Raw genomic sequence first — 15,105 nt, forward strand, 5'->3', positions numbered from 1 at the left:
AGGAGAGAGACAGGAGAGAGAGAGGGAGATATGAAGAGACAGAGAGAGAGATGGAAAGAGAGCGATATGGAAAGACAGAGAGAGAGAGGGAGATATGGAGAGACAGAGAGAGGGAGAGACAGAGAGAGAGAGAGAGAGAGATGGAGAGAGAGATGGAGAGATGGAGAGGTGGAGACACAGAGAGAGATGGAGAGACAGAGAGAGATGGAGAGACCGAGAGAGAGATATGGAGAGACCGAGAGAGAGAGGGAGAGACAGGAGAGAGACAGAGAGAGAGGGAGAGAGAGAGGGAGACAGAGAGGGATAGGTGGAGACACAGAGAGAGATGGAGAGACAGAGAGAGATGGAGAGATGGAGACAGATGGAGAGACCGAGAGAGAGATATGGAGAGACCGAGAGAGAGAGGGAGAGACAGGAGAGAGACAGAGAGAGAGGGAGAGAGAGAGGGAGACAGAGAGGGAGAGAGACAGTGAAGAGAGGGCGAGAGAGAGACAGGAGACAGAGGGAGAGATGGAGAGAGAGAGCGAGAGAGCAAGAGAGAGAGACAGAAGAGAGACAGAGAGATGACGTGAGGAGGAGAAGGAAAAGCTGGCGTGCATCTCTGAATCCTCCTGATGATTTAAAACATTCTACTCATCATATTTCATTAATGCGACTTGCGAGGACCCCTCCCTCAGCCGTCTACCTTCCCAGAGAAACAACCCTATTCTCTCCCCTCCCTGAGCCGTCTACCTTCCTGAGTTTAAGGGGCAGCCCTATTCTCTCCCCTCCCTCAGCCGTCTACCTTCCTGAGTTTAAGGGGCAGCCCTATTCTCTCCCCTCCCTCAGCCGTCTACCTTCCCAGAGAAACAACACTATTCTCTCCCCTCCCTCAGCCGTCTACCTTCCCAGAGAAACAACACTATTCTCTGCCCTCCCTCAACCTTCCCAGAGAAACAACACTATTCTCTCCCCTCCCTCAGCCTGTCTACCTTCCCAGAGAAACAACACTATTCTCTCCCCTCCCTCAGCCTTCTACCTTCCCAGAGAAACAACACTATTCTCTCCCCTCCCTCAGCCGTCTACCTTCCCAGAGAAACAACACTATTCTCGTCCCTCCTTCAGCCTGTCTATCTTCCCAGAGAAACAACACTATTCTCTCCCCTCCCTCAGCCTGTCTACCTTCCCAGAGAAACAACACTATTCTCTCCCCTCCCTGAGCCGTCTACCTTCCTGAGTTTAAGGGGCAGCCCTATTCTCTCCCCTCCCTCAGCCGTCTACCTTCCCAGAGAAACAACCCTATTCTCTCCCCTCCCTGAGCCGTCTACCTTCCTGAGTTTAAGGGGCAGCCCTATTCTCTCCCCTCCCTCAGCCGTCTACCTTCCTGAGTTTAAGGGGCAGCCCTATTCTCTCCCCTCCCTCAGCCGTCTACCTTCCTGAGTTTAAGGGGCAGCCCTATTCTCTCCCCTCCCTCAGCCGTCTACCTTCCCAGAGAAACAACACTATTCTCGTCCCTCCTTCAGCCTGTCTACCTTCCCAGAGAAACAACACTATTCTCTCCCCTCCCTCAGCCTGTCTACCTTCCCAGAGAAACAACACTATTCTCTCCCCTCCCTGAGCCGTCTACCTTCCTGAGTTTAAGGGGCAGCCCTATTCTCTCCCCTCCCTCAGCCGTCTACCTTCCCAGAGAAACAACCCTATTCTCTCCCCTCCCTGAGCCGTCTACCTTCCTGAGTTTAAGGGGCAGCCCTATTCTCTCCCCTCCCTCAGCCGTCTACCTTCCTGAGTTTAAGGGGCAGCCCTATTCTCTCCCCTCCCTCAGCCGTCTACCTTCCCAGAGAAACAACACTATTCTCGTCCCTCCTTCAGCCTGTCTACCTTCCCAGAGAAACAACACTATTCTCTCCCCTCCCTCAGCCTTCTACCTTCCCAGAGAAACAACACTATTCTCTCCCCTCCCTCAGCCGTCTACCTTCCCAGAGAAACAACACTATTCTCTCCCCTCCCTCAGCCTTCTACCTTCCCAGAGAAACAACACTATTCTCTCCCCTCCTTCAGCCTGTCTACCTTCCCAGAGAAACAACAATATTCTCTCCCCTCCCTCAGCCGTCTACCTTCCCAGAGAAACAACACTATTCTCGTCCCTCCTTCAGCCTGTCTACCTTCCCAGAGAAACAACACTATTCTCTTCCCTCCCTCAGCCTGTCTACCTTCCTGAGCTTAGGGGGAAGCCCTATCCTCTCCCCTCCCTCAGCCGTCTACCTTCCCAGAGAAACAGCCCTACCCCTCCCTCTACCTTCCCCAAGAAACCCTGGCACAGTCAATTATGCTAATGTTTGTCAATAAATATTAAAATGTAATATGGCCAGACTCCTGTGAGTGGCAGCTATAGACTTGCCTCCCAGACAAATCTGCTGCTGCTGCAGATATTAAGTGCACCTGAAAGGGCTTGCGGTGTGCCACGGGGCCAGACCATGAGGAGGGGCGGGCCTGGGGGACCTCCAGGGGGGGCTCACACGCTCTCACCCCTCGCCCCTCTCACCCCTCGTCCCTCTCTCTCCCCGACCCCTGCATCCAGATGCAGAGGAGGGGAGAAGAGGGGGCTGGAGATAGGAAGGGGAGAGGAGGGAGAAGGAGAGAGGTGAACATGCACTCTCTCTCTGCCTCTTTCTGTCTCTGTCTCTTTCTGTCTCTTTCTCTCTCTCTCTCTGTCTCCCTCTCTCCTCTCTCTTCTCTCTGTCTCTCTCTCTCTCTGTCTCTCTCCTCTCCATCTCTCTCCGTCTCTCTCTCTCTGTTTCTCTCCTCTCCATCTCTCTCCGTTTCTCTCTCTCTGTCTCTCTCCTCTCCATCTCTCTCCGTCTCTCTCTCTCTGTTTCTCTCCTCTCCATCTCTCTCCGTTTCTCTCTCTCTGTCTCTCTCCTCTCCATCTCTCTCCGTCTCTCTCTCTCTCTCTCTCTGTCTCTCTCCTCTCCATCTCTCTCCGTCTCTCTCTCTCTCTCTCCTCTCCATCTCTCTCTCCCTCTCTGTCTCTCCTTTTTCTCCCACTCTCTCCAGTCAGATTAATATAATAGTTTGTATTAAAAGTTTGCATGCTTTACAAGAATAACGATTTCCATAATAATCCTGTTTATACGGACACATCTGAAATCAGGCTACCAAAACATTCGACCACAGCAACCATGTTATTTTTGCTAAGCCTATGTGAGTGTGGACATGTAAAGTTTGTATGTAAAACCTATATCTAAGATACAATACAGTGTCTTCAGAAAGTGTTCACACCTTTGACCTTTCCCACATTTTGTTGTGTTACAGTCTGAATTTAAAATTGCTTACATTTGTTTTTTTTGTAACACAAAACCCCATAATGTCAAAGTGGAATTATGTTTTTAGACCGTTTTACTGATTAATATCAAATTAAAAGCTGACATTTCTTGAGTCAATAAGTATTCAACCCCTTTGTTATGGCAAGCCTCAATTAGTTCAGAAGTTTTAAAAAAGTCACGTAATAAATTGCATTGAACTCAATATGTGTGAAATAACAGTGTTTAACGTGATTTTTTAACGACTACCTCATCTCTGTACCCCACACATACAATTATCTGTAAGGTCCCTCATCTCTGTACCCCCACACATACAATAATCTGTAAAGTCCCTCATCTCTGTACCCCCACACATACAATAATCTGTAAGGTCCCTCATCTCTGTACCCTACACATACAATAATCTGTAAGGTCCCTCATCTCTGTACCCTACACATACAATAATCTGTAAGGTCCCTCATCTCTGTACCCCACACATACAATAATCTGTAAGGTCCCTCATCTCTGTACCCTACACATACAATAATCTGTAAGGTCCCTCATCTCTGTACCCCACACATACAATAATCTGTAAGGTCCCTCATCTCTGTACCCTACACATACAATAATCTGTAAGGTCCCTCATCTCTGTACCCTACACATACAGTAATCTGTAAGGTCCCTCATCTCTGTACCCCACACATACAATAATCTGTAAGGTCCCTCATCTCTGTACCCTACACATACAATAATCTGTAAGGTCCCTCATCTCTGTACCCCACACATACAATAATCTGTAAGGTCCCTCATCTCTGTACCCCACACATACAATAATCTGTAAGGTCCCTCAGTCGAGCCGTGAATTTCAAACACAGATTAAACCACAAAGAGGTTTTCCAATGCCTCGCAAAGAAGGACACCTATTGGTAGATTGGCAAACTCACTACAAAGACACAGGCGTCCTTACTACAGTAACTCAGTTGATTTCAACATGAGACCAATAGTGACTTTAAAACAGTTACACAGTTTAATGGCTGTGAAAGGAGAAAACTGAGGAGGGTTCAACAACATGGTGGTTACTCCACAATACTAACCTTATTGTTAGTAGGGGAAAAAGGAATCCTGTACACAATACTAACCTTATTGTTAGTAGGGAAAAAAGGAATCCTGTACAGAATAAAAAATATTCCAAAATCCTGTTTGAAACAAAGCACTATAGTAATACTGTCTTGAATACAAAGTATTTTGTTTGGGGCAAATTCAAAAACAACACATCACTGAGTACCATGGGGGCTGGGATTAAAAATGAAAATGAATTCAATAAAAATACAGCCAAAACACACTTCACGACAAGAGAGACAACACAACACAAGGAGAGACCCTAAGACAACGACATGGCACAGCAGCAACACAATTTTTATTCAACGAGGCATGTCAGTGAAGAACTAATTATTATTTTCAATGACAGCCTAGGAACCGTGGGTTAACTGCCTTGTTCAGGGGGGCAGAATGACTGATTTATACCTTGTCAGCTCGTGGATTCGATCTTGCAATCTTTCAGTTACTAGTTCGACGCTCTAAACACTAGGCTACCTGCCGCGCATGACGACAAAGCATGGTAGACAACAAAGGAGAGAGAGAGAAGGCATAGTAAGGACATCTGACATCATAGTAAGGACATCTGACATCATAGTAAGGACATCTGACATCATAGTAAGGACATTGACATCATAGTAAGGAATCTTCTGACATCATAGTAAGGACATCTGACATCATAGTAAGGAATCTTCTGACATCATAGTAAGGACATCTTATGACATCATAGTAAGGACATCTTATGACATCATACTAAAGACATCATCTGAGCTGTCTGTCAAGTAGAAGATGCCAATTGAGAAAATCCAATCGTTTTTACTTTCCAAAAGATGTTCATTCATCCACACAACACATGTTTCTCACCTCAACTTCAGTATACACTGTATAGGAGTTGCCTTGACCGTGTGTTTTGGGTCATTGTCATGCTGGAATACCCAACCAGGACCCATTTTGAATGCCCTGGCTGAGGGAAGGAGGTTCTCACCCAAGATTTGACGATACATGGCCCCGTCCATCGTCCCTTTGATGCGGTGAAGTTGTCCCGTCTCCTTAACAGAAAAACACCCCAAAAGCATAATGTTTTCACCTCCATGTTTGACGGTAGGGATGGTGTTCTTGGGGTCATAGGCAGCATTCCTCCTCCTCCAAACTCGGCAAGTTGAGTTGATGCCAAAGAGCTCCATTTTGGTCTCATCTGACCACAACACTTTCACCCAGTTGTCATCAGAATCATTCAGATGTTCATTGGCAAACTTCAGACGGGCATGTATATGTGCTTTCTTGAGCAGGGGGACCCTGCGGGCGCTGCAGGATTTCAGTCCTTCACGGCGTAGTGTGTTACCAACTGGTTTCTTGGTGACTATGGTCCCAGCTGCCTTGAGATCATTGACAAGATCCTCCCGTGTAGTTCTGGGCTGATTCCTCACCGTTCTCATGATCATTGCAACTCCACGAGGTGAGATCTTGCATGGAGCCCCAGGCTGAGGGAGATTGACAGTTATTTTGTGTTTCTTCCATTTGCGAATAATCACACCAACTGTTGTCAACTTCTCACCAAGCTGCTTGGCGATGGTCTTGTAGCCCATTCCAGCCTTGTGTAGGTCTACAATCTTGTCCCTGACATCCTTGGAGAGCTCTTTGGTCTTGGCCATGGTGGAGAGCTTGGAATCTGATTGATTGATTGCTTCTGTGGACAGGTGTCTTTTATACAGGTAACAAACTGAGATTAGGAGCACTCCCTTTAAGAGTGTGCTCCTAATCTCAGCTCGTTACCTGTATAAAAGACACCTGGGAGCCAGAAATCTTTCTGATTGAGAGGGGGTCAAATACTTATTTCCCTCATTAAAATGCAAAACAATTTATAACATTTTTGACGTGTTTTTCTGGATTTTTTTGTTGTTATTTTGTCTCTCACTGTTCAAATAAACCTGCCATTAAAATTATAGACTGATCATTTCTTTGTCAGTGGGCAAATGTACAGAATCAGCAGGGGATCAAATACTTTGTTCCCTCACTGTACATCCTGTATATACACACACACGCACACACATGCATGCATGCATGCATACATGCATACATACATACATACATACATACATACATACATACATACATACATACATACATACATACATACATACATACATAACATAACATAACACATACAAATAAATAAATCCTGAGAAAATAGGGGAAAAAGAAACAGAAGTCATTTGAACCCAGTCTGGCACAAAGAGACGATTCATGTGGGAGACAAGCCTATACACAATCTATATACACACGCCATTACCCAACATGCTATTAGGGTACTGCTTGGGCTACAACATGCTATTATAGTACTGCTTGGGGTACACCATGCTATTATAGTACTGTTTGGGCTACAACATGCTATTATAGTACTGCTTGGGGTACACCATGCTATTATAGTACTGTTTGGGCTACAACATGCTATTATAGTACTGCTTGGGCTACAACATGCTATTACAGTACTGCTTGGGCTACAACATGCTATTACAGTACTGCTTGGGCTACAACATGCTATTAGGGTACTGCTTGGGCTACAAAATGCTATTAGGGTACTGCTTGGGCTACAACATGCTATTATAGTGCTGCTTGGGCTACAACATGCTATTATAGTACTGCTTGGGCTACAACATGCTATTATAGTACTGCTTGGGCTACAACATGCTATTATAGTACTGCTTGGGCTACAACATGCTATTATAGTACTGCTTGGGCGACAACATGCTATTATAGTACTGCTTGGGCTACAACATGCTATTATAGTACTGCTTGGGCTACAACATGCTATTATAGTACTGCTTGGGCTAGAACATGCTATTACAGTACTGCTTGGGCTACAACATGCTATTATAGTACTGATTGGGCTACAACGTGCTATTAGGGTACTGCTTAGGCTACAACATGCTATTAGGGTACTGCTTGGGCTACAACATGCTATTATAGTACTGCTTGGGCTAAAACATGCTATTATAGTACTGCTTGGGCGAAAACATGCTATTATAGTACTGCTTGGGCTACAACATGCTATTATAGTACTGCTTGGGCTACAACATGCTATTATAGCACTGCTTGGGCTACAACATGCTATTATAGTAGCTACAACATGCTATTATAGTACTGGCTACAACATGCTATTATAGTACTGCTTGGGCTACAACATGCTATTATAGTACTGCTTGGGCTACAACATGCTATTATAGTACTGCTTGGGCTACAACATGCTATTATAGTACTGCTTGGGCTACAACATGCTATTATAGTACTGCTTGGGCTACAACATGCTATTATGGTACTGCTTGGGCTACAACATGCTATATAGGTACTGCTTGGGCTACAACATGCTATTAGGGTACTGCTTGGGCTACAACATGCTATTATAGTACTGCTTGGGCTACAACATGCTATTATAGTACTGCTTGGGCTACAACATGCTATTATAGTACTGCTTGGGCTACAACATGCTATTATAGTACTGCTTGGGCTACAACATGCTATTATAGTACTGCTTGGGCTACAACATGCTATTATAGTACTGCTTGGGCTACAACATGCTATTATGGTACTGCTTGGGCTACAACATGCTATTAGGGTACTGCTTGGGCTACAACATGCTATTAGAGTACTGCTTGGGCTACAACATGCTATTATAGTACTGCTTGGGCTACAACATGCTATTATAGTACTGCTTGGGCTAAAACATGCTATTATAGTACTGCTTGGGCGACAACATGCTATTATAGTACTGCTTGGGCTACAACATGCTATTATAGTACTGCTTGGGCTACAACATGCTATTATAGCACTGCTTGGGCTACAACATGCTATTATAGTACTGCTTGGGCTACAACATGCTATTATAGTACTGCTTGGGCTACAACATGCTATTATAATACTGCTTGGGCTACAACATGCTATTATAGTACTGCTTGGGCTACAACATGCTATTATAGTACTGCTTGGGCTACAACATGCTATTATGGTACTGCTTGGGCTACAACATGCTATTAGGGTACTGCTTGGGCTACAACATGCTATTAGGGTACTGCTTGGGCTACAACATGCTATTATAGTACTGCTTGGGCTACAACATGCTATTATAGTACTGCTTGGGCTACAACATGCTATTATAGTACTGCTTGGGCTACAACATGCTGTTATAATACTGCTTGGGCTAGAACATGCTATTATAGTACTGCTTGGGCTACAACATGCTATTATAGTACTGCTTGGGCTACAACATGCTATTATGGTACTGCTTGGGCTACAACATGCTATTAGGGTACTGCTTGGGCTACAACATGCTATTATAGTACTGCTTGGGCTACAACATGCTATTATAGTACTGCTTGGGCTACAACATGCTATTATAGTACTGCTTGGGCTACAACATGCTATTATAGTACTGCTTGGGCTACAACATGCTATTATAGTACTGCTTGGGCTACAACATGCTATTATAGTACTGCTTGGGCTACAACATGCTATTAGGGTACTGCTTGGGCTACAACATGCTATTATAGTACTGCTTGGGCTACAACATGCTATTAGGGTACTGCTTGGGCTACAACATGCTATTATAGTACTGCTTGGGCTACAACATGCTATTATAGTACTGCTTGGGCTACAACATGCTATTATAGTACTGCTTGGGCTACAACATGCTATTATAGTACTGCTTGGGCTACAACATGCTATTATAGTACTGCTTGGGCTACAACATGCTTGGGCTACAACATTATAGTACTGCTTGGGCTACAACATGCTATTAGGGTACTGCTTGGGCTACAACATGCTATTATGGTACTGCTTGGGCTACAACATTCTATTATGGTACTGCTTGGGCTACAACATGCTATTAGGTACTGCTTGGGCTACAACATGCTATTATAGTACTGCTTGGGCTACAACATGCTATTATAGTACTGCTTGGGCTACAACATGCTATTATAGTACTGCTTGGGCTACAACATGCTATTATAGTACTGCTTGGGCTACAACATGCTATTAGGGTACTGCTTGGGCTACAACATGCTATTATGGTACTGCTTGGGCTACAACATGCTATTATGGTACTGCTTGGGCTACAACATGCTATTAGGGTACTGCTTGGGCTACAACATGCTATTAGGGTACTGCTTGGGCTACAATATGCTATTATAATACTGCTTGGGCTACAACATTCTATTATAGTACTGCTTGGGATACAACATGCTATTATAGTACTGCTTGGGCTACAACATGCTATTATAGTACTGCTTGGGCTACAACATGCTATTAGGGCTACAACTATTATAGTACTTGGGCTACAACATGCTATTATAGTACTGCTTGGGCTACAACATGCTATTAGGGTACTGCTTGGGCTACAACATGCTATTATAGTACTGCTTGGGCTACAACATGCTATTATGGTACTGCTTGGGCTACAACATGCTATTAGGGTACTGCTTGGGCTACAACATGCTATTATAGTACTGCTTGGGCTACAATATGCTATTATAATACTGCTTGGGCTACAACATGCTATTTAGGGTACTGCTTGGGCTACAACATGCTATTAGGGTACTGCTTGGGCTACAACATGCTATTATAGTACTGCTTGGGCTACAACATGATATTAGGGTACTGCTTGGGCTACAAACATGCTATTATAGTACTGCTTGGGCTACAACATGCTATTATAGTACTGCTTGGGCTACAACATGCTATTATAGTACTGCTTGGGCTACAACATGCTATTATAGTACTGCTTGGGCTACAACATGCTATTATAGTACTGCTTGGGCTACAACATGCTATTAGGGTACTGCTTGGTACTGCTACAACATGCTATTATAGTACATGCTATTAGGGTTGGGCTACAACATGCTATTAGGGTACTGCTTGGGCTACAACATGCTATTATAGTACTGCTTGGGCTACAACATGCTATTATAGTACTGCTTGGGCTACAACATGCTATTATAGTACTGCTTGGGCTACAACATGCTATTATAGTACTGCTTGGGCTACAACATGCTATTAGGGTACTGCTTGGGCTACAACATGCTATTATGGTACTGCTTGGCTACAACATGCTATTTATGGTACTGCTACAAACTATTATGGTACTGCTTGGGCTACAACATGCTATTATGGTACTGCTTGGGCTACAACATGCTATTAGGGTACTGCTTGGGCTACAACATGCTATTAGGGTACTGCTTGGGCTACAATATGCTATTATAATACTGCTTGGGCTACAACATTCTATTATAGTACTGCTTGGGATACAACATGCTATTATAGTACTGCTTGGGCTACAACATGCTATTATAGTACTGCTTGGGCTACAACATGCTATTAGGGTACTGCTTGGGCTACAACATGCTATTATAGTACTGCTTGGGCTACAACATGATATTAGGGTACTGCTTGGGCTACAACATGCTATTATAGTACTGCTTGGGCTACAACATGCTATTAGGGTACTGCTTGGGCTACAACATGCTATTATAGTACTGCTTGGGCTACAACATGCTATTATAGTACTGCTTGGGCTACAACATGCTATTATAGTACTGCTTGGGCTACAACATGCTATTATAGTACTGCTTGGGCTACAACATGCTATTAGGGTACTGCTTGGGCTACAACATGCTATTATGGTACTGCTTGGGCTACAACATGCTATTATGGTACTGCTTGGGCTACAACATGCTATTAGGGTACTGCTTGGGCTACAACATGCTATTAGGGTACTGCTTGGGCTACAATATGCTATTATAATACTGCTTGGGCTACAACATTCTATTATAGTACTGCTTGGGATACAACATGCTATTATAGTACTGCTTGGGCTACAACATGCTATTATAGTACTGCTTGGGCTACAACATGCTATTAGGGTACTGCTTGGGCTACAACATGCTATTATAGTACTGCTTGGGCTACAACATGATATTAGGGTACTGCTTGGGCTACAACATGCTATTATAGTACTGCTTGGGCTACAACATGCTATTAGGGTACTGCTTGGGCTACAACATGCTATTAGGGTACTGCTTGGGCTACAACATGCTATTATAGTACTGCTTGGGCTACAATATGCTATTATAATACTGCTTGGGCTACAACATGCTATTAGGGTACTGCTTGGGCTACAACATGCTATTAGGGTACTGCTTGGGCTACAACATGCTATTATAGTACTGCTTGGGCTACAACATGCTATTAGGGTACTGCTTGGGCTACAACATGCTATTATAGTACTGCTTGGGCTACAACATGCTATTATAGTACTGCTTGGGCTACAACATGCTATTATAGTACTGCTTGGGCTACAACATGCTATTATAATACTGCTTGGGCTACAACATGCTATTAGGGTACTGCTTGGGCTACAACATGCTATTATAGTACTGCTTGGGCTACAACATGCTATTATAATACTGCTTGGGCTACAACATGCTATTATAGTACTGCTTGGGCTACAACATGCTATTATAGTACTGCTTGGGCTACAACATGCTATTATAGTACTGCTTGGGCTACAACATGCTATTAGGGTACTGCTTGGGCTACAACATGCTATTATAGTACTGCTTGGGCTACAACATGCTATTATAGTACTGCTTGGGCTACAACATGCTATTAGGGTACTGCTTGGATGATATTTACTAAATCAAAGTGTAACGTGCAAAGTTTGCTCCTGTCATTCCGTAGAGGAAATAAATTAGACAATGAAATGTGTGTGTGTGTGTGTGTGTGTGTGTGTGTGTGTGTGTGTGTGTGTGTGTGTGTGTCTGTGTGTGTGTGTGTGTGTGTGTGTGTGTGTGTGTGTGTGTGTGTGTGTGTGTGTGTGTGTGTGTGTGTGTGTGTGTGTGCCCTCTCCTGCAAGGTGGATTATGCTGTAATTGCCTCCCAAGCCGGAGCCTCTCTAAACAACCTGATGAGCCACGCTCAGGAGCTGGTGGGCAAGCTGCGCTCCCTGCAGCTGGACCAGAGGGAGTTCGTCTGCCTCAAGTTCCTTGTTCTGTTCAGCTTGGGTGAGTATCCAAGGGGTGGGGGGGGCAGGAGGTTGATGGAGAGAGGAGGAGGGGTGTCTGACTACCGGAGAGAGGGAGTCTGTGGGGGGGCTGGGTGAGGGAGAGAAGAGGTTGGGAGGATTTCTCAGCTTGGGTGAGTTACAGAGGGGAGAGGCTGCGGTATGGGGAGGAGGGAGGCTGATGTGGGGGAGGACGTTGAGGGGAATTGAATAGAAGTGTGTGGGGGGGGGTGAGAGGTGAGGTAGGGGAACAGAGGGAACAGGCAAACACACACACATACCTAAGAAAGCAGGTTAAATATTCTGTGTGTGTGTGTTTGTTGGTCAACCATGGGACTTTTCTCACCGTTTCCCCTTCGTAACTTGCACCTTCTCACTCCGGTAGTTTACCATTATTTCAAGACCATGTGATACGCTCCCCCTAGCCTACTGTGGACACCGGTTCCCCCTATCAAACACAGACCTCTAGGGCTGATGCTTTCTATCAGGAATGATTGACGGAATTGTTATGTACTTGGCTGTTCGTCAAACACATATTACCATATCAGTTGCATTTTCACATCTGATCTCATCACAATCTCAGACCCAACCAACCCCCCCTTCTCACCCCTACCTCTCCTCCTCCCCCTCCTCATCGACCCCTCTCAGTCCCACCTGGAAAAGGGCTTAACTTCTCCCACCTCCTGCTAAACAAAGGAGCAGGGGCCCTTGTGTTTTTGGATGTGAGAGGGGAGGCTGGGTGGGTGGGTGGGAGGCTGGGTGGGAGGCTGGGAGGGGGAGGGTGTGAGGGGGGGTGAGAGGGGAGGGGTGAGAGGGGAGGCTGGGTGGGTGGGTGGGTGGGAGGGGGAGGGTGTGAGGGGAGGCTGGGTGGGTGGGATGAGAGATTTGGAGGGTTGATGATCTAAATAATTTGCCGGTAACATCATCCATAACATCATCCATAATGATGCCTGTTCAGCCTGTTTTCTGGTGCTGCCTGTTCTATGGTGCTGCCTGTTCTATGGTGCTGCCTGTTCTATGGTGCTGCCTTTTCTATGGTGCTGCCTGTTCTATGGTGCTGCCTGTTCTCTGGTGCTGTCTGTTCTCTGGTGCTGCCTGTTCTCTGGTGCTGTCTGTTCTCTGGTGCTGCCTGTTCTCTGGTGCTGCCTGTTCTCTGGTGCTGCCTGTTCTCTGGTGCTGTCTGTTCTCTGGTGCTGCCTGTTCTCTGGTGCTGTCTGTTCTCTGGTGATGCCTGTTCAGCCTGTTCTCTGGTGATGCCTGTTCAGCCTGTTCTCTGGTGCTGCCTGTTCTCTGGTGCTGCCTGTTCTCTGGTGCTGTCTGTTCTCTGGTGCTGCCTGTTCTCTGGTGCTGCCTGTTCTCTGGTGCTGCCTGTTCTCTGGTGCTGCCTGTTCTCCCCGCTAGACGCTACGGAGAGAGAGCTGGAAACAAACACTGAAGCCAGGAGATTAGAAGGGATCTGATTAATATCATCCCACAGTCGAGGGGAGTGTGTGTGTGTGTGTGTGTGTGTGTGTGTGTGTGTGTGTGTGTGTGTGTAATCTGCTCCATCTAAAGAGCCTATTAATAGGGAGATAATGAAATGAGGCATGAAACTACTCCCATGCCGTTCTGTGTGAATACAGAAAGCAAAATGAGGTGAAACACACTTTAATGTCAGCAATAGCACTGATACATGCTACCTGATACATGCTACGTGATACATTCTACCTATTACATTCTAATTGAAACATGTTACCTGAAACATGCTACCTGATACATGCTACCTGATACATGCTACCTGATACATGCTACGTGATACATTCTACCTATTACATTCTAATTGAAACATGTTACCTGAAACATGCTACCTGATACATGCTACCTGATACATGCTACCTGATACATGCTACGTGATACATTCTACCTATTACATTATAATTGATACATGCTACCTGATACATTCTACCTATTACATTCTAATTGAAACATGCTACCTGATACATTCTAATTGATACATGCTACCTGATACATGCTACCTGATACATTCTACATGATAGATGCTACCTGATACATGCTACCTGATAGATGCTACCTGATACATTCTAATTGATACATGTTACCTGATACATTCTACCTATTACATTCTAATTGAAACATGCTACCTGATAAATTCTACCTATTACATTCTAATTGATACATGCTACCTGATACATGCTACCTGATACTTGCTACCTGATACATGTTACCTGATACATTCTACCTGATACATTCTAATTGATACATGCTACCTGATACATGCTACCTGATACATGCTACCTGATACATTCTACCTGATACATGCTACCTGATACATGCTACCTGATACATGCTACCTGATACATTCTACCTGATACATGCTACCTGATACTTGCTACTTGATACATTGTCAGCTCGGGGGTTTGAACTCGCAACCTTCCGGTTACTAGTCCAACGCTCTAACCACTAGGCTACGCTGCCGCCCCAGATAGGGAACCATCCCTTGCTGCAATTACCTATTACCTTACCTAGCACACCTTTTTATCAGCTTCACATCACATATATTATACAGCTACTGCAGGTATACAAATAGACATCACATATATTATACAGCTACTGCAGGTATACACATAGACATCACATATTATACAGCTACTGCAGGTATACACATAGACATCACATTGGTAG

General features: G+C 44.8%; 1 protein-coding gene across 2 annotated transcripts in view; it reads left to right on the forward strand.

Moving 5' to 3' along the window:
* Positions 1-15,105, forward strand: part of LOC115120968 (nuclear receptor subfamily 5 group A member 2) — a 188,110-nt gene that overhangs the window by 118,287 nt on the left and 54,718 nt on the right. For both annotated transcript variants that reach the window (XM_065009514.1, XM_065009515.1), the window contains one exon: positions 12,277-12,424. In XM_065009514.1, coding sequence (XP_064865586.1) covers positions 12,277-12,424 — 148 coding nt within the window. The remainder of the gene's footprint in view (positions 1-12,276; positions 12,425-15,105) is intronic.

The sequence above is a fragment of the Oncorhynchus nerka genome, linkage group LG25 (assembly GCF_034236695.1).
Source record: "Oncorhynchus nerka isolate Pitt River linkage group LG25, Oner_Uvic_2.0, whole genome shotgun sequence".
NCBI classification, from domain to species: Eukaryota; Metazoa; Chordata; class Actinopteri; order Salmoniformes; family Salmonidae; genus Oncorhynchus; species Oncorhynchus nerka.